The sequence below is a fragment of the Antechinus flavipes genome, chromosome 2 (assembly GCF_016432865.1).
Source record: "Antechinus flavipes isolate AdamAnt ecotype Samford, QLD, Australia chromosome 2, AdamAnt_v2, whole genome shotgun sequence".
NCBI classification, from domain to species: domain Eukaryota; kingdom Metazoa; phylum Chordata; class Mammalia; order Dasyuromorphia; family Dasyuridae; genus Antechinus; species Antechinus flavipes.
This window is the reverse complement of record NC_067399.1, coordinates 515,778,436-515,798,462: the sequence shown is the minus strand read 5'-3', so window position 1 is coordinate 515,798,462 and position 20,027 is coordinate 515,778,436. Positions and strand designations below refer to the sequence as shown.

Sequence of the window (20,027 nt, the reverse complement as noted above, 5' to 3'; positions counted from 1 at the left end):
TGGGTTTTCAACCCCAATACCTGTTGGCACAGAAGCTTTAACCTGCTCCATTTTAACAACATGGTCCAGGTTCACTCTTCCTTAAACAGTTCAGTGGCCCTCTATCCTGAAAGCTCACCAACCAGCAACAGGCCTGCTACAACTGTGAACTCTAGAATATCATCTATCTACGGTTCTAATATCCCCTCTACCAGGGACAGCAATATTTCTACTCAAAGCAAAACATTTTGTAACCTTAACAGATAGTAGCGGTATAAATGACTATTATGGGAGGCCTCGTCAGTTGGATCCTGATGATTAGAACCAGCCTGGAGAGAAGCACACACACATGAGAGAATGAAGGCAAAGCTTGAGGCTGGAGGTCTCTGAGACAATCAGGGACCCAGATCGGATCATCTCCATGTGAGGACACAGTAGAGAAAGAACTGTTGGTTTCATAATGACCTTCACCAACACACCCAGATCCCCAGATAGAAGACTGATGATCAGTTGTATAACTGCAAGATTTGATCAGAGATAGTGATGCTATCTCCCCCATCACCATTACTTTATTGTGGTTTTTTTGGGGGGGCAAAGGGGAGTTGGTATATGTAGCTTTAGTAAGTGACACCTAAGAAGTGCTTTAATTGGTAGCTTGATTAGTCCAAGTCACACCTTGGGGACACAGGACCACATAGAGGGGAGTCAAGAGCAAATGCAGGAGAAATTATGATTAATCAGATAACTGACTCTGCCCCATTGGAAGAAATCATGACCAGGAAGTTCCTGTGGTCAGTGTGCCCCTCCCTCTTCTACCTGCCTTAGCTATAAATGGCAGAAGGTAGGAGAGAGCTGGAGCAGAAGCAGCATCTGCTCTGTGTATCCTCTCTGGGAAGATGAAGCTCCTCCTCCTCCTCCTGCTGACTTTTCTTCAGTCTCATGAGACTGGAGCTGGTGAGTCTCCTTTTGCCCAGAGAGTCAGGCTTGAGTCAGAGTTTCCCATAGACTGCCAGGAGGACATGTGGCAGTGTCTCAGGACAGAGACTTCTGCCTGGCAGACACTTCTTACTGGGCCCAATCCTTTTCTAGAGAGGCTCTGTAGACTAAAGGTAAAGGTTAGATAAGAATAAAGGGGTAAAGATTGGGATTCAAGCTTGGAGATATTGTCCTATGCTGAAATAGAGATGGATATTGTAAGGGGATGTAAGAAATATAGTGATGATGATATTTCAGAGTCACAAAATTGGACTTAATTCCAGAAGAGAAAAAATAAGATCTGAGAAGCAATAATGACTGAGGGAAAGCCTAGGGTGCCTGGGTTTGGGTTAGGTAGGAGGTGGTATCCCAGTATTTCCATGGACCAGATGTTTGGTCTCAGTTGTATATATCTATATATTTGGGATATGGGTATATGGGGCGTTCTCTTTCAGATGAGATCATTGGGGGGAAAGAATCAAAGCCCCATTCTCGTCCTTACATGGCTTTTTTGGATATCAAACGTCGTAAAAGAAATTCCAGCTGTGGTGGGTTCCTGATTCGAAGAGACTTTGTGATGACAGCAGCCCATTGTGCAGGATAGTAAGTGTGTCTATCCCCCTTCTCCCTCCCTGATACTTACTATTAATGCATTAAATAAGAGTCTAATAAGGACGCTTCTGTCTCTTGCGGGCTACTCACCTGAAAGGAAAAGAATCCTAGTCTGAGCAAAAGCAAGAGTGAGCAAGAGGATTTATGCTCCTAGTTGAGATCTGCTCTTTCCCCTTCAGGCCAATCCACCTTTGATGACTGTCCTGCCCTAAATGATGAACCTCATGCTTCACATCTTATCACCCAAGATTCCATATCTCAGCCAATTTCTTCCTCCCTGACACACCATGATACTCATGTTTTTGTTGTTCCCAGAACTTAGTAACTGTGATTCTATGGAGAACTAAATTCTATCCCAGGGTTGTCTGGGAGTGCACAGGGTGCAGTGAAGCTCCTCTTAATTTCATCCTTGACCTTCTAGTCTTTCTGTTCCCTGGAGGCTGAATCAAGAGCAGCTTGAGGAAGTACAAGCAGATCCACTTGTCACCTGTCCACATCTGGACTACCCTCCCAAAGGAAATTAGGAAACTGTCTCTACCCCTTGCAAGTACTTCAGCCCTGATTGCTTGACTCCCACATCCCATCCCTGAGCCCACAAGCTTCCATAGAGATAGGGAGGAGAGACTAACATTCTAGTAGAGTCCTTGGACCCCATTCTCAAAATGTTCCCTTCATGAGGAATCTGGAACTCCTCATACCTCCCTCTTCTCTTGCTTCTCCAACAGCTCCATCACAGTCATCCTTGGAGCACATAACATCAAATACTCAGAAAGGACTTGGCAGATCCTTAAAGTCAAGCATCAGTTTCCTCACCCAGAATATAATGTTGAAAATGTTCTCAATGACATCATGTTACTACAGGTAATAATTAATAGAAAACAAAGAACTGGGAGTCAATAAATTTGGGACACTAGTCTGATCTTGGTCTCGGTTTTAGCTGTGTCACTTTGGGCAAGTCACCTGAACTTTCACAACTTCAATTTTCTTATTTATACCCGAGAAGTTGAACAAAAACATATCTGAGGTCCATTCTTGCTTCAGTGTTCCTTGGTCAATATTCAGAGATGGGGAGAGAGGGCAGATCAGCCTATTTTACTTATCCACAAAGAACAGAATCTTTAGTAATAGGTGGGAGGAGGGGGTAGAGAGGCCCATATTTCCATTCTGTCTGAATAAGAAAAATATCCTTTATAGGATCATAGATTTAGACTTAGAAGGAATCTTAGAGACTGTCTAGTCCAAACTCTTCACTTTATAGATGAGGAAACCATGGCTCAGAGAGGTTTGAACACCTTGCCCAGGATCACACAGCTACTAAGAGCTAGAGGCAATATTTGAACTCAGGTCTTCTGGACTCCAAATTCAACCCTCTATCCACTAATACTCTCAAAATCAGGCCTTCCCAGAGTTCAAATCCAAGAGCTCTTTCATGAAATATTCCACTAGACCAATAAGCCAACAATTCAGGAAGCAGTAAGTTCCCCATTACTGAAGGTCTTCAAAGGTTGGATTTCAAGGAGGACATTTCTATTTGGGAACAAATCATACTGTGATGTCTGGGGGCCCTTGTAACTCTGAGATATTGTGGTAGCTGTTTTAGGGGCTACAGTCTATGAGAATTGTGTCAAGTTCTGACTTCAACCACCTACTGCCTGAGGGAATATTGACAAGTCATTTAACTTCTGTGAGCTTCAGTTTTCTCATATATAAAATGGGAATAATACATTATTCCCTCATTACCCACCTCACAAGAATGTTATGAGAAAAGCTGAGCTGCTGCCTGGGAAACAAATAGTGCTTAATCAATGCTTTTTCATTCATTCATTCAAATCACTTTGCTACCTATAAAATGCCATGTACATGTGAGAAATTATGCTTCTTTCTCTTCCCCACTCTATGATACTATTTCCTTTTGTCTTCCCTTGTTTTCTCAAGAATCTGAGATCACTCCATCTATGGAGCCCTTGACCCAGCCCATGTAACCCATCCCTGGCACTCACAAAGCCTTTTTATTTCCTACTCAAAGCTGGAAAATAAAGCAAACTTGACAAAAGCAGTGAATATTCTTCCCCTGGGCTCAAGATACAATTCTGTCTCACCTGGGCAAGAATGTCTTGCAGTTGGCTGGGGAAGGACAGGACTAATACCCCCAGGATCAGATACTTTACAGGAAGTGGAACTGACACTAAGGAATTCCAGTGACTGCAAAGGCTTTAAAGATTTTGATGAGAGATCCCAGTTGTGTGTAGGGAATCCCAACTCAAGGAAATCAGTATTTAAGGTGAGTTCACATTTCATATTTCTCTTCTTTGGAAATCACTCTCTCTCTCTCTAAGAGTCAGAACCCTCCTAAGAAGGGATGGGGTCAGCACTTTCACGGGATCCAGGACTTGGGCAGGGGTTTGGAGCATAGGGTTGGGGGGAAGAATGAGGTCTGTGAGAATAGGAAATATTCCAAATCCCAGATCCAAGTCCCATTTCCCGAGCACTTGCGGGTGGGAGGGTGGGAGACTCATTCTCTAGCCCCTCCCCCATATCCTACTCAGAGTTTCAGAGAGATACTGATGGGGAGGAGAGAAGGAAGCCTGGGTGGGAAGGTGCCTCTGGATATGGCCCAAGAAAAGAATCTGACCTGGAACTTGTGAACCCAGGAAGGTCCAGGATTTCTGCAAAAACTCAGAAAGAGCCAGGGCAAAGTGGGGAAAGGGAGGCTCAACCTTTCTTGCTTATTCCTCTTTGTCTAACAGGGAGATTCCGGAGGACCCCTCGTTTGTTCTGGTGTGGCCCAAGGCATTGTCTCCTATGGAAAAAGCAAACCGCCTTCTGTCTTCACAAGAATTGTTCATTACAGCTCCTGGATCTACCAAATCCTAAAAGCAAATTAGCCCCTGTGGCCCTGGCTCAGCAGAAAGGAATCTCCCTCCTAGGGCCCAGCCTCCTCTCTATGTCTCTCACACTAGGACTGTCCCCCTGCCTGCCCAACTTCATCCCAGAGTCCAAGATGTGTGGGGGAGGGGAGGAGGGTAAAGGGTATGAAGAGTTACTCTGGACATTGAACTGAGGGTCGACTGTGACTGTAATAAACCGAAGCATCCAGTCTTGTGTGCGTGATTACTCTCTCCCACTGTAGTCCCCCCCTCTCCTTGCCCAAGGTAGTCAGCACAGCAGCAAAGGACCTCCTAGAGAAGAGGGAGTCAGTATTCAGTTTGTGAGTGGAAGTAAATAGCCCTCATTGTTCTTGTGTAATGTGGGAGAAAGTGAGCAGGAGAGAGATTAGAAAGCATTTAACAATTTATTTAATGGAAAGATTTACTGGGACCAAATGGATCCATGTTTGGCCCCAGGACCAAACGAGACTGTTGTCTCCAAGAATCCAGCCCTGGATGTCCGATACAAGATTCTTTTATAGGATAATATGAACAATGACATAATGGAGGAGGTACCTGGACAGGGATGATCTAATGGGGGGAGGCACCTAGGACAACATAATGGGAGGTACTACAGAGGCTCCTGATAGTCTAATGATACCTAAAATGGATAAAGATCTTTATGCCATCAAACATTAAGATGAAATGATTATAGCCTAAGGCAGGGTCCTCAAACTACAGCCCGTGGGCCAGATGCAGCAGCTGAGGACAATTATCCCCCTCACCCAGGGCTATGAAGTTTCTTCATTTAAAGGCCCACAGAACAAAGTTTTTGTTTTTACGACAATCCGGCCCTCCAGCCGTCTGAGGGACAGTGAACTGGCCCCCTATTTAAAAAGTTTGAGGACCCCTGGAAGGTCTAAAATATAAGACCTTTATCCTATCAATTAGCAAGAGGGAATGGTTATAACCTAGGCAGAGTAACTGAATAGAACAATTAGGGAAACTGGTTCAGGACATTTAAAGGGAATTGTGGCATCACACTGGTAAGTGTTTCCCAATGGCCACTCACTGCATTAGGTTTTAATTGGACACCACTAAGAATGTTGGCCTTATTTTGGAAGGAAAAAAAGGAAGAAAGTACGGCCTTCACACAATTCACTAGTGAGCTTCACTATAGTTTCTAGCAAAATGCTGGCATATATTGCGTCAAAGGTTATTTGTGAACATTTTAAAGGGGATGCAGAGCTTTGCTGCAAGGACTGGCCTTCTGGGATGAAATGTAATGCCGGAGAAACTGAGGCAAGATAGAGATTAGAAAGTTTTCAATATTTTTTTGAAAGGGAAAGATTGTGCTGGGACATGCTGCCCCCAGAGCTGATGTCCAAAGCGTCCAGCAACCAATGTGAGCTCTCAAGGGCATATAAATGCAGGTGGCTCAGCTATAGGGGTAGACCAAGGCAGGGGCGGAGTCGAGCACTCAGAGTGTGAAGGGATGATCAATGTGGTTCTGACAGAATGGGGAGAGACACCAAACATTCTGATGATGTCTAAGATAGAAAGTCTTTCTCCTTATCTGGATCATTGTGATTAGGAGGGAGTGGTGGTGTTGCAGGATTAAACAGAACAATTAGGAACTGAGGCAGAACAATTCAGGGAACTGAGTCAGGACAATAAAGGAAAATTATGGCACAACAGGAGAGAGAATACACTTGAAAATAAAGTGATAAAAATTTTAAAAATACAAAGTATGTAAATTTAAAAACTTAAGAAAATAAAAAAATGAAAGAGAAGTAGTCTTCCATAAGAGTTTATAATGATTCATCAAGAATACCTCATGCTAGATTCTCATTAATTCCCTTTTTGATTGGATTACTAGATAAGAGGAAAGCCATAGTCTTATATTTCATCAAGATAGTTGATTGTGGTAAGATGGCAAGATTTAACGATGAAGGGGATCTTAGAAAATATGTACTAAGTCTCCTTTCTCTGCAAGAATGAGGCACAGATTAAGGTTAAGTTACTTGCTCAATTTAATAGCAAATCCAGGTTCTCTGATTCAAAATTCCGACTATCATAGAATCTCTCTGACAGCTTAATGGACAAGGTGACTTTAATCAAATTATAGTACAGTGAAATTTTTTATTAAATATGTGTGGAGTGGTTTGAGTGACCAAATCCAAAGAATAGTCATTAACATCAAGCATCAGTCTATATTGATTTATATTGCAGTGTCCTTGGATCTATTCTTGTTGCTCTCATGTTACACTTTCATCTAGAACTTGGGTAAGGATATAGATGGAATCTCTTTTTTTTTTTTTCATTTTTATTTTCCCCAGTTACATGTAGAAACAACCTTGGTTTTTTTGGTTATACATCCTCATTCATTTTTTATATATTTCCTTATGAATCATGTTAGGAGAAAAACATCAGAACAAAAGGGAAAAATCACAAAAGAGAGAAAATGAAACAGAAAAAAAGTGAACATAGCATGTATTGATTTACATTCACTCTCCAGAGTGCTTTTTCTATATTTGAGTGGTGTTTTCCAAAAGTTTATTGGGGTTACCTTGGATTACTGAACCCTGAGAAGAATCAAGTTTGTCATACTGATCACAGCACAATCTTAATGTTGCTATTGTGTGGGACAAGACCCACCAGCTTAAATAAATCAAATAAATTAAGGAGATTTCTCAAGGCAAAAGCAGAAAGGAATTCTATTATGATCTCTCGAGAAAGGACATCTATCTCCCTCTCCACAAGCAGTTGGGCAAGGAGAAGGGAGACAAGAATTATGGGGGCCTGGGCTAACACTCCCTATGAGCTGGACCTTTGCCCTGATTATCCAAGACAAATGACCTCATGCTCTAAGTCATAAATGAGGAGAAGCTTTCAACCCAACCACATCTTTAGCATTACTACATTACCTTCTATGGGAGTTTCAGGACCAAGGTGGCCCCAACTTACTCTCACAAAGAAAAGGTCCCACTCCTTGTAAACCAGGAGATTTCTGGAGAAAGAAACCTGGCCCTGGGCCACAGCTGGCCTTCACTCAGGCTGTAGAACACTGCCTCCATCTTGTGAGACAGCTGTCACAGTTCACTTCATTCACTACCTACAGTACTGACCTGGTTCTGCTGGTTTCATTCAACATTAATCCATGTAGATCCTTCTAGGCCTTTCTAAAATCAGGCTGTTCATAATTTTTTATAGAATGATCATATTCCCTTATTTTCATGCACCATAACTTATTCAGGTATTCCTCACCTGATGGGCTTATAGATGTCATCTCTACAAAACACGCAGATTGGAATAAACTCAAAAATAGTAAATACATTAGATGAAAGAATTAGGATCCAAAAGCACTCAGTCGAAGCGATTTTTCTGAACTCCTCAGTAGCACAAAGAAAAAAAACTCTGTCAGACAGAGTCAGAGGATCTGATTTCCAATCACATCTCTGGGACTTATGGCCAATTTGTTCTTAGATAAGACGCTTGAAGTTCTCTAGGCCTTGTCTATAAAATGAAAGAATTGTACTCGGCTTATCTCGGAGGTCTCTTCAAGCTCTAGATCTGGTCTTGTGTGGGACAGAGACCTTTGTCCAAATGAATCATTGGGGTAGGGGTGAGGAGGGGAGTTCTGGAGCTGCAACATTAGGAGATGCTGTGTGCTTATTGAAGGCTTCTTTGAATTTACACCCAGACCTCTGCGGATCCACAGTTCTTATCAGCAACTGGGGCATCTACCCAAACAAAACCATGGTATTTAATCCCTATATATTTTGATACTTCATCCCAATTCTCCCTAATAGGACTTTTTTTTTTAAATGGGTTTTTAGAGCTAGCTACCTTCCATTGTTTCTTTCCCAAGGTTCACAATATCTGCCCTCTCTTGTATGAAGGACTCACCTGATCTTACCAAAAACAAAGGGAGGCACCCTAACAGGCTCAAACCACTTAAAGTTTCCCGTGTCAAAGGGAAATGGGAGCATTTGACACATGTTATAGAAGAGAAGCAATCCTAAGAAAGTTCAGGGGCCAATCTACTCAATTAAATCTTTCTAATACATTGGATTAGGACACCCCAGGGGATTCCAGATAGAGATATTAATACTCTCCCCCAGCCTGAAGAGGAGACTCAGAAGTTTGTTGGATCTTGGGATCATGCAGAATCCATATTTCCCCCAGGATGTTTTAATAGTCCTCTTTTGGTGGACCATCTGCTTCTTTGTAGTGATGCCTAAAATAGCTCATGGCCTTGGAAGATCTAAAGTACCCTGACAAGCTTTCTCTCTCCCTGACTCCTTGTGTCCCTATGTCCCTGAAGGTCTCTTTCCATAATGATTTGACTGAAGAAAAATTGTTTCAGGCTTCAGTCTGAGAACAAATTAAATAACTGTTAGGTTTCTGGATCCATAAGCTGCCCCAAATAGTCACTTGCTATATACCACTATTGAAAAAAAATTTTTTTGATCATTAAATGTCAGTGTTACATTTAAGACAATGCTAGCCTGGGCCCCTTGGATATTAATGCACTTTATTGACAAGTTGTATCTTTGACAGATCCTCAAACCTTTAGCCTCAGCCCCAATTTTTAACTCCTCTGCTATCCCAATGGACCCTCTGAAGGCAGAAGGAAACTGTTCCCCTTCCTGAAATTGTTCTTTTTAAGATTATCACTCTGAAACTGTGTTCCCTTTTGACTTGTGATGCCTTTTGGAGTCTCAGCCCCTCCCAGGGAAGGCAAATGCCCCCAGCTAAATTATCTTTCAGGGATGCCAAAGCCTTTGATTCAATTAAAAATCCTGTTCAAAAAGCACCTCTTTGAAGTATTGTTAATTCCAATAGAAGATCTGGGCTGGAAATGAATAAGCATCTAAGCCTGGGAACTTGGCTTCATGAAGCTTCAAAATTCCTTTTAAAGGGCAGTTTATGGGGTCACTCTTTGCAGAGGGCCAAAGTAGGACCATGCCAGGCCAAGAGACTTCTCCTTGGCATAGCTGCCTGACAGGAACCCTTGCACACTGAGAAGACATTCTCTTTTCAGCGTTAACCCCTCTTTATCTCTCTCACTCACTTCTCTGTCAGGACCTGGCAGAATGCCCAAGCACCTTGGTCAGCTGCTAGGACCCTGCCCCCTGCACTCTTCTCAGTGCCAGACTCCATTTCTCTAATAGGATTTTGCCATTGTAGAAGTCAGTCTCTTAGCAAAACTGGCTCCCTGTCCAACAATAAACTTTCATTTTTGTCAATTAATAATTCAGAGTTTCATGAGTTCTTTGTGCAAAACCTGCACCGACCAAAAGGGAATTTTAGCAACTCTCTGATTGGCACTAACTTCATCACCCTGAAAACCAAGGCTTAAATTCTGAGGAATGATATTTTGCCGGTCTCATCAAAGACTCTGCCCACTAAGAAAAGTACATAAAACTGAACTTTATGTACTATTAATTCAGAGAGGCAAGAAGATGTCTTGAAGAATGGAAATCCCTTCTTCACAAGTCCTCCCAATGGATTGACCTGAGAGTTGCATGGCTGTCCTTAAAGAGAATCTTGCAGCATGTGGCAAGCAAGATTTTCATTTATACTGATTCCTACTCAGTGACTATGGTCTGGCTCAGTGGTTTGGAGCCTACAGAGTAGAGATTTGGACAATTCAGGACTCTCCACTCTAAGGTCACAACCAATGGAGACATTTTGGTGACTCCTCTCACAGCATAGAATGTGTTAGTGCCTAACATAATATTCACTCTCTGTTAATCAAAATGATACTCTTGTAAAAAAAAATTAAGTTAATAAGCAAAAGAAAAAAAGAAAAATCATTCTCTTGTGCAGAGCAGAATATCAGAAAGAATTCAAAATATGAAATCAATATCAATTTCAAGAAAGCCTAGATAATTGATACACATTGTGTTCAGAACTATCCATCTTTTCTTTGCTTCCTTCTAGATTTTCTTTTGTTTTCTACCTTGTGCTTTTTACTTTATTCTTTTTTTTCCCTTTCCTTCTCCACATTGCCCCCCAAGAAGGCTACAATTAGTGTGGATATGTTTATACACACATAAACACATAATATAGATATTTCATATATATGTACATACATGTACACAGATATGTATAACCAGACACTTCCATAGGCATATACAGCAAATACATCTATGTAAGAAAGGCCATACTATGATTGTCCTCTGTTTCTCTGAAGGTGAATAACATCATTCCTCATAAATCTAAGTCTTCACATATTTTTCTAAATCCACTAACTCATTTATTATACCATAACAATAGTCCAACTTTATACTGTCTATTTTAAATAGTCTAAAACAATATTAATATGACTAACATATAATGTAGTTTCCTTATTTTTCTTTTTTAACTAAATATGTTTTAGCTTTAACCTTGTCTTGAAATGATTACTGCCACTTTTCTAATAATTTCTGTTCCTGATCATTATTTTATGTTTCCTATCCCTTATATCTTATCTTATTTCCTATCTCTGCTGACTCCCACCTGCTACTTTGCCTTACTATTACTTAACCTACCCTTTCTCCAAGGATCTCTCCCTTATCTTCTCCCCCTATTCTTTCCCTTTCTCTTCATCCCATTTTCCTTAATCAATACACTCTTCTATACCTTCCCCTTAACCTATTCCATATCCTTCTTATATCTTTATAAAGTTAGAAGACTTTTATGTACATAAATAACATATATGTATATGTGTAGAGGGAGGAACTTGTGAGAAGTATACTTGAAACAAGTGGAATTGATGAGACAATGGTTATCTGGTTTACATATACTTAGTACTTAGCATGGTGATGTAATAGTTCTACAGTTGATGTGATTGTAATAGGACTGAGGACAAAGTCAGCCACAGAGATTCTATCTTTCATCATGGCTCTCCTACTTCCTGCACTGAGATCAGCCTGGCAGACCTTCAGAATGCTAGCAGAGGAGACTGGGTCATTCTATGAAACAGACTTGTATGAGAGATAGTAAAGACTTTGGACTTTATTCCTGAGTATTCTCATGGTGATTATTCTGCTGAGACCAAAGCTGGTTCCAAGTCCCTTCTGGGAGGACCTTCAGAAAGCTAGCCCCAACATTACACACACACACACACACACACACACACACACACAGACACACGTGTGTGTGCCTATATATATATACATATATGTGTGTATATATTGTTCACTCATTAACCCATTTTCAGTGACAATAAACTACCAGCTTGCCTCCCTATCTAATTACTCTGTGTCACTTCTTGCTCTCAATCTCATTCACTTAACATAATCATTCTTTTTAACTTTTCCTACATAGTTTGCTTTTTAGAATCAAATCATACTCAACTCTACCCCAATTTTTCTTTCAAACAATCAAATTGCTAATGACAATCTTAGACATATAATTTATTTTTAGCATGTATAAAATAGTTTATCCTTATTGAGTCTCTTGGAATTAGTCTTTGATTGCTACCTTATTTTTCTCATGGGTCTTTATGTCAAATTTTTGGTTAATTTCAGGTCTTATTGCAACAATTTTCTTGACAGTCTGGCAATTCATTGAATATCTATTTTTTTAAGTTCAGGATTATGCTTACTTTCACTGGGTATTATATTTTCCAGCAGCAGTCCGAGTTCTTTTGGTCTTCAGTATATAGTGTTCCAAGATCTGTTGTCTTTTGATGTAGTCACTACTAGATCTCGTGTAATTGTAACTGTGGCTCTAACATGTTTCAATTAGTTTTCTTGTTGCTTGTAATATTTTCTCCTTGATCTGGGGATTTCAGAATTTGTATATGCAGGATGATATTCTTAAGTATATTATCATAACCCAGGGCTACATTTTTTCACCTTGCTTGACATCCCAAAGCAGCTGTATCATTGAATAGTGGAATCGACTTTTTAGACAATCATATTCTAGTCATCATATTTCTCAGATTATCAGGGTTGCGTGATCCATCTTCCACCAATTGTATCTTTATCTAAATCAATTCTACCTCCCCAAAAGGGAGAGAAATTTCCAGTCCAGAAATTTCTTAAATCTGGCTTTAGAAAACACTAACCTGATTTGGATGGACTATTTTTGGATATAGTTCTAGCTAATCCTCTCCAGTCCTTCTTTTTTCTATTATCTATGCAGAATTGCTGAGGTCTTGAATCTTTTGTCTCCACAGAAAATTCTATACAACTCAGGGAAGTACTTCAAGTCCCCCATTCATTCACATTTCCATTTTCTTTTTTAAAAATAGTACTTTTTTTTTCCTAATTATACATAAAAACAATTCTAATCTTTCATATTTAAAAGTATTTGAGTTTCAAGTTTTTCTCTCCATGCTCCCTTCCCTTCTTCCTAAAATGGTAAGCAATTGGACACAGGTTTTATATATGTATATGTGTGTGTTTATATAGAAATATAGATATATAGATATGCAATCATGTAAAGCATCTTTCTAGATTAGTCTATATATTAGTCTATATTCTATATTAGTCACAGTGATGAAAGAAGAAACAGACCAAAAGAGAAAAAAAACATGAAAAAGAAAACATGAAAAAGGGGGGAAAATTAAAATATTCTTAAATCTACATTCAAAGTTCTTAAATACTTTATCTGAATGAGGATAGTATTTAAATGCTAAGGCATTTATAGGTGATCACTCAGTATAGCTTCTACTGTGTACAGTGTTTTCCTGGTTCAGCTCACTTCATTTGTTTCAATTCCTACAAATCTTTCCAGATTTTTTGAAATCTGCCTGCTCATTTTGTGTTGCACAATAGTATTCCCTTGCATTCATATACCACTGTAGAGGGCTGAAACTCTTGAGTCAATGCACTGTGGTCAGGACTGCCGAGCACTTGAGGCTAACTACTGATTGGACAATACTTTATGGGGATATGCTTAGAAAATGGCCTTTCCCACTATCCTGTGCTGGCTCAATTATTGGTGTAGACAGAGGATTGTAGGAGGGACTAGGGGGTGGAGTAAGACTAGCCAGCGTCACTTTGGTGGTAGATGAGGGAGAAGGAAGGTCGTGGAGATTCTGCTTCCATTCAATTCAATCCTACCTTTAAAGACCAAAAATAAAGACTCAGGACTTCTACTTATCCTGACTCCGGCTGATTCTAAGGTATCCTGGGTGCTGGCGTAGTCTTTACATTTGGCGCCCGAGTGTGGGGCCCGAGGACCCTAGCTTCACTGAAGAAGTCTCTGGTGACTAGGAAATAGGTAAGTATTTTAATAGACAAACAGGTAACTTACATTGTTAAGGGCCAAACTAGTAACCTTTTCTAGCTGCAATGGGACAGATATTGGGAAAAGATTCTCTCCCAGCCCCAGCCCCATGCCCACCCCCTCCCCAAGGGGGTGCTATAGAAAGCATGCTTAAACTAATCAAGGGACAAGGCTTGTAACTTGGTTGTAGATGGCTAGACTCCTGGGTACATTAGAACTCAGGCCCACTTGGTTCTTAAAGGAAGAGGAGATAGGGCTAGATAATTGGAAGCTAGTAGGACAACAATTATGTGAATATGACAACAATAAAGGTCCTTGTTCAATTTCCAAGGAAACATTCTTTACGTACAACATAATACAATTGGCCTTAAAGAATCCTGCAAGTTATAAAAAAAAGAAAAATTCTAAGAATGGCCAGATGCAGAGGTGTGAGGAAAATGAAGAGGACAAAGGAGGGATTAACTGAATCACTGGAGCGCATGAGGAAATAAGTGAGGGTGTGATGAAGGGAGAGTGATTCTCTTCTCACAAAGCAGCTTTAACCCGGCCTAAAGCAGAACTGGTTCTTGACATGCCCCATCAATTTCACCTTCCTGGGTGGAGGGGGGAGGAGTAGTGGGAGGGGCAATGACACCACCAGCACTTCCCGCAAAAAATCATCCCCTCCTATGACTAGATTGCAAAAGACAGTCCTTAAAGCCACTGAAGAAAGGAAGAATTTAGGTGATTTGCAAATGGAAATGTATCCTGTGATTCAACAGTTTAACTCTTTAGGTCAAGACAGTAGAAGATACACTCCTTTTGATATAGAAATCCTCAAAGACCTGAAAAAGGCTTGCATTCTTTATGGGGCTACATCAGCTAATGTTAAGATGTTATTACAGAATTTGGCTTATGAAGTCTTAACCCCTAGGGACTGGAAATTTATTGCAAGGACATGCTTAGAACCTGGACAAAACTTGTGACTTTCTGAATATAGTGAGCTCTGTAGGATACAAGCCAAACAAAATAGTCATAGTGAAGTTAATCCTCCAATCACCTGTGACTAACTAACAGGTGTAGGTTCTTATGCAGAAATTTCAGTACAGATTAATTACCCTTTAGCAGCTCTTGGGCAAATTGCTGCTGCTGCTATCAAAGCATGGACTTAGTTTCCCAATAAGAACAACAAAGCACAAAAATAGCACAAGAACCAAATGAACCCTTTGCTGATTTTGTGGGATGTTTGCAGACAAGCTGTCATACGAACTAATGGTGAAAATGCAGTAACAGACATTATGATAAGGCAAGTTGCTAAAGAAAATGCTAATGAGGTTTGTAGAAGAATTATACTAGGACTGCGCAGGGATGCTCCTTTAGAGAAGATCATAAGATGCTGTGCCACAGTGGGCACAAATGCCTTTTATAGCCAGGCTATGATGCAGACTTCCCAAAATCCCAACATGGGAAGACAGGGTCCCTCCTCGCAAGGGACTTCCAGAGAGACTCGTCAATGTTTTTAGTGTGGAAAAGTAGAGCATCTGAAAGCTCAGTGTTGTCATAGAGACAGAGTGAGAAAACAGAATGGGAAAACAAGCCCCAATACCCCATGTCCAAAATGCAACAGAGGCTTCCATTGTGCCTCAGAATGTAGACTGATTCAGGGAAACGGGATGAGGGGCCCACTAATGTGGGAAACTGGGGAATGTGTAGATAATATCCCAGTCACTAATACCGGTAAACAACGTGTAACTTATCACCCAGGAGAAGTAGTAGCATCAGGTTTACTCATACAGAATCCTAATAAGCAACCTGGTGATAGTTGCCCAGATTCTGACTCCAGACCACAAAATCCAGGAATATATTGGACAGCAGCTATGACAGCTGACCGACCTATGCTCACGAGCTATATAAATGGCCTACCATTGGAAGGATTGGAAGACATGGTGCAGATCGTATAGTCATTAGAGGTGCCAATTGGCCCAGTCACTGGTCAAAGTTTAAGGCAGACATCTACATGTCTGGCATATGAGGATCAATAGCAGCTGAAGTTAGTGCTGCCCCTTTGAGATGGACTTTAGAAGGTGAAACAGGAGTTTTTACTCCTTTTATAATTGAAAAAATTCCCTTCAATCTGTGGGGAAGAGACATTTTACAACAATTAGGGTTAAAAATGAGTACTTTGGTTTTTTAGGCAGGGCTGCTGTTGAAGGCCTGCCAACACTTTCACCTGTTCCTATCCAATGGAAAACTGATACACCAGTGTGGATAGAACAGTGGCCCTTAGGTAGCAATAAAATTCAGAACTTATTAGATATAGTACAGGAGCAATTTGACCAAGGACACTTACAATCTTCTCTAAGTCCTTAGAATTCCCCAGTATCTGTTATAAGAAAGAAATCTGGAAAATGGAGGATGTTGACTGATTTAAGAAAAGTAAATGAACAGATGGAAACTATAGGAACTCTTCAGCCTGAACTTCCATCTCCTATTCAATTGCCTAAAGAATGGCCTCTTTGGGTTATAGACATTAAGGATTATTTCTATTCTATCCCTCTGGCGTTAACTTAGCTGAGCCTTATAAAAGATATGAATAGACAGTTTTGCCACAGAGAATGAAAAACAGCCCTGCTGTGTGTCAAATGTATGTTGCTACTGCTCTTACTCCAGTAAGAAAAGCATTTACAAAAGTTATGTTATACCATTATATGAAGGTTATATTGGGATGTGCACCTGAGAACAAATGTTAGAAGCATGTCTACAAAAGACCATGGAAACACTAAGAAACTACAAATTTCACATAGCTCCAGAAAAAATTCAAAGACAAGCTCCTTTTCAATATTTAGGATATGACATATACCCTAAGGTGCTTACAGTACAAAAACTGTCCTTAAGAACAGAGAAGCTAAACACCTTAAATAACTCAGAAATTGATAGGAGATATCCAATGGATGCGTCCAGTGTTAGGCTTGACTACCTATCAGTTACAACCATTTTACAACATTTTAAGGGGAGACAGTGCTTTAAACTCACCACATCAGCTTACAAAAGAAGCTCGAGTCTTTGAGAAAAGTTAAACTGGCTTTATCCAATGTGGTTGAAAGAGTCATTCAAAAACCCTTGGAAATATCAGTTTTTGCCACATAAGAGGCACCCACAGCAGTCCTTCATCAAGGAGACAGTGTGATAGAGTGAGTGAACCTCCCGGCACAACCAGAACAAAGCCTTACTCCTTACCCAGTGCTTGTGGCTAGAATTTTATTAAAGGCCATTAAGCGAGTAGTACAATTATCTGGGATAAGACCTGACAAGATATACACCTTTTATACTAATGCACAAATTAATGTGTGCTGTGAAACCATCCCAGAGTGGCAAATTTTACTGGCCATGGCTCCAAATTTTACACACGAGTCTCCATTAAAGATAAACAGACTATTATATAATTGGCGATGGATTCTTGATAAAAAGGTTCCTCCTCCAAAGTGACTCTGGCTTGTCTCCCTCCACCCCCTAATCCCTCCTATGATTCTCCTAACCCCAAGCATTGAGCCAGCATTAACTGTGAGAAGAGAAATTCCAAACATGCTGATAGAGTTATTGTCCAATAGATAATTAGCCTTAAGTGCTCAGTTGTCTGATTCAAGTGCATCTATTCAGACTTCCAGCCCTTTGCACTCTTCTAAATATATTACGTTGTTTTCACTTTTACCCTGATCTGTTGTTAGTAGGATGCCCTCTAAAAATGCCTCCTTTGTTCTCTTCCCACTTCATACCCTTTTATCTTCTTATTTCTTTCCTAATTTAGAAAAGGTTTATACCTATATATATATATATATATATATATATATGTGTGTGTGTGTGTGTGTGTGTGTGTGTGTGTGTGTGTGTGTGTGTATAGTTCCCTCTTTAATAGAATCCCCATGAGAGCAGGGCTCCAGAACTACCAATGCTCCTCCCCTGTAAGGGGCTGAGGCTTGAGTTGAGGCACTGAGGTCCCAAGCACATGAGGCTAAATAGTAATTGGACCATATTCTATTAATATATAAGCCTGGAGAAAGAATGGCCCCCACCCACTCTTTGTGCAAGTCCTGATGTGTTGTATAGGAAATGATGATTTTGGTGGGTGGAGGCAGGGGAGTGGAAAGAGAAGCGGAAAAAGAGTCTGCTGGCTGGTGTCTTGTCACAGCTGCTCGCAATGCTATCGCAACTGCCCTTCACCTTCAATCCCCCTCTGCTAGCTGGCTTCCTGTCGCAGCTACCCATATTGCTTTCTTCACCTCTTTACTTCAATAAAGATTGAAGATGTTTCCCTTAACCTGAATTCCTGATTCCAGCTGATTTTAAATACATGGTCATCACATTTGGCACCCAATGTGGGGCTGTTTTTCATTCCCTGTGGCAAAACTGTCCATTCATATCTTTTATAAGGCTCAGCTAAGTTAACACTGAGCACTGAAAAGACAAATCTTCTCATATCCTTCTTATCCAGAGGGATAGAATAGAAACAATCCCTAATATCTATGACCCAAAGAGGCCATTCACTAGGCAAATGAGTAGGAGATGGAAGTCCAGGCTGAAGAGTTCCTATAGTTTCCATCTGTTCATTCACTTTTCTTAAATCAGTGAACATCCTCCATTTTCCAGATTTCTTTCTTACAACAGATACTGGGGAATTCCAAGGAGTTAGAGAAGGTTGTAAATGCCCTTATTCAAGCTGCTCCTGTACTGTATCTAATAAGATCTGAATTTTATCGCTACCTAAGGGCCATTGTTCTATCCACACTGGTGTATCAGTTTTCCATTGGATAGGAACAGGTGAAAGTGTTGGCAGGCCTTCAACAGCAGCCCTGCTTAAAAAACCGAAGTATTCATTTTTAACCTTAATTGTTGTAAAACATCTCTTCCCCACAGATTGATGGGGAATTTTTCAACTATAAAAGGAGTAAAAACTCCTGTTTTGCCTTCGAAAGTCCATCTCATAGGGGCAGCACTAACTTCTGCTGCTATTGATCCTCCTACTCCAGACACGTAGGTGTCTGTCCTAATCTTTGACCAGTGACTGGGCCAATTGGCACCTCTAATGACTGTACGATCTGCACCAGTGTCTTCCAATCCTTCCAATGGTAGGCCATTTATATAGCTCGTGAGCATAGGTTGGTCAGCTGTCATAGCTGCTGTCCAATATATTCCTGGATTTTGTGGTCTGGAGTCAGAATCTGGGCAACTATCACCAGGTTGCTTATTAGGATTCTGTATGAGTAAACCTGATGCTACTACTTCTCCTGGGTGATAAGTGACACATTGTCTACCTGTATTAATGACTGGGATATTATCTACACATTCCCCAGTTTCCCATATCAGTGTGTGGATGGGCACTGTTTTGTATGTACAAAAAGGAGATGAAATGGTCAAGCCTACTGTGCCTGGGGGCAAAGGATCCATAGGCTGGAGAGGAACAGATTTCACCTCTCCAGGGTGTATCTCAGTTGTCCCAGCTGCATACAGCTCTATTCTCCCCAATTGTAATTCCTTTCTCCCATCAGGTTGCTTCCTGGCTTGTTGATTGTGTAATCCCCTTCTCCCATCATATAGCTTTCTGGCTGATTGGTCATGTCTGGGTGCTGGACTTCTAGGCACTCTCTGGGTGCACCATTGGCTGCCATCATGCTCCAAGTATTTTTTGCGTTGGGCCCTGGGGCTGGGCCCCTCATCCCATTTCCCTGAATCTGTCTATATTCTGAGGCCCAATGGAAGCCTCTGTTGCATTTTGGACATGGGATATTGGGTCTCGTTCTCCCACCCTGTTTTCTCATTCTGTCTCTATACCAACATTGAGCTTTCAGATGCCCTGCTTTACCACACTGAAAGCATTGACAAGTCTCTCTGGATGTCCCTTGCCAGGAAATACTCTGTCTTCCCATGTTGGGATCTTGGGGAGTCTACATCAGAGTCTGGCTATAAAAGGCATTTGTGCCCACTGCGGCACAGCGTCTTATGAACTCCTCTAAAGGAGCATCTTTGTGCAGGCCTAGTATAATTCTTCTTCAGACCTCATTAGCACTTTCCTTAGCAAGTTGCCTTATCAAAATATCTGTTATTGTATTTTCCCCATTTGTTCTTGTGATAGGTGTCTGCAAACGTCCCACAAAGTCATAATGTGATGACCGCGTATTTAAAATCAGCCGAAGTCAGGAATTCAGGTTAAGGGGAAAATCTTCAATCTTTATTGAAGTGAAAAGGTGAAGAAAGCAATATGGGCAGCTGCGATAGGAAGCCAGCTAGCAGAGGGGGATTGGAGGTGAAGGGCGGTTGCAATAGCAATGTGAGCAGCTGTGACAAGATGCCAGCCAGCAGTCTCTTTTTCCGCTTCCCTTTCCACTTCCCTGC

At 40.9% G+C, this 20,027-nt stretch overlaps 1 protein-coding gene across 3 annotated transcripts in view; it reads left to right on the top strand.

The window, feature by feature from the left end:
• Window positions 1–831: 831 nt before the first annotated feature.
• LOC127551108 (chymase-like) overlaps window positions 832–20,027 on the top strand; it is a 219,695-nt gene continuing 200,499 nt past the window's right edge. The window contains exons 1-5 of one of the 3 annotated variants that reach the window (XM_051980580.1): window positions 832–931; window positions 1,372–1,557; window positions 2,292–2,427; window positions 3,593–3,847; window positions 4,314–4,662. In XM_051980580.1, coding sequence (XP_051836540.1) covers window positions 876–931; window positions 1,372–1,557; window positions 2,292–2,427; window positions 3,593–3,847; window positions 4,314–4,451 — 771 coding nt within the window. In that variant the 5' untranslated portion in view covers window positions 832–875 and the 3' untranslated portion in view covers window positions 4,452–4,662. Of the gene's footprint in view, window positions 934–1,371; window positions 1,558–2,291; window positions 2,428–3,592; window positions 3,848–4,313; window positions 4,663–20,027 lie in introns of those variants that run through there. The other 2 variants (XM_051980581.1, XM_051980575.1) reach the window with 2 other exon arrangements.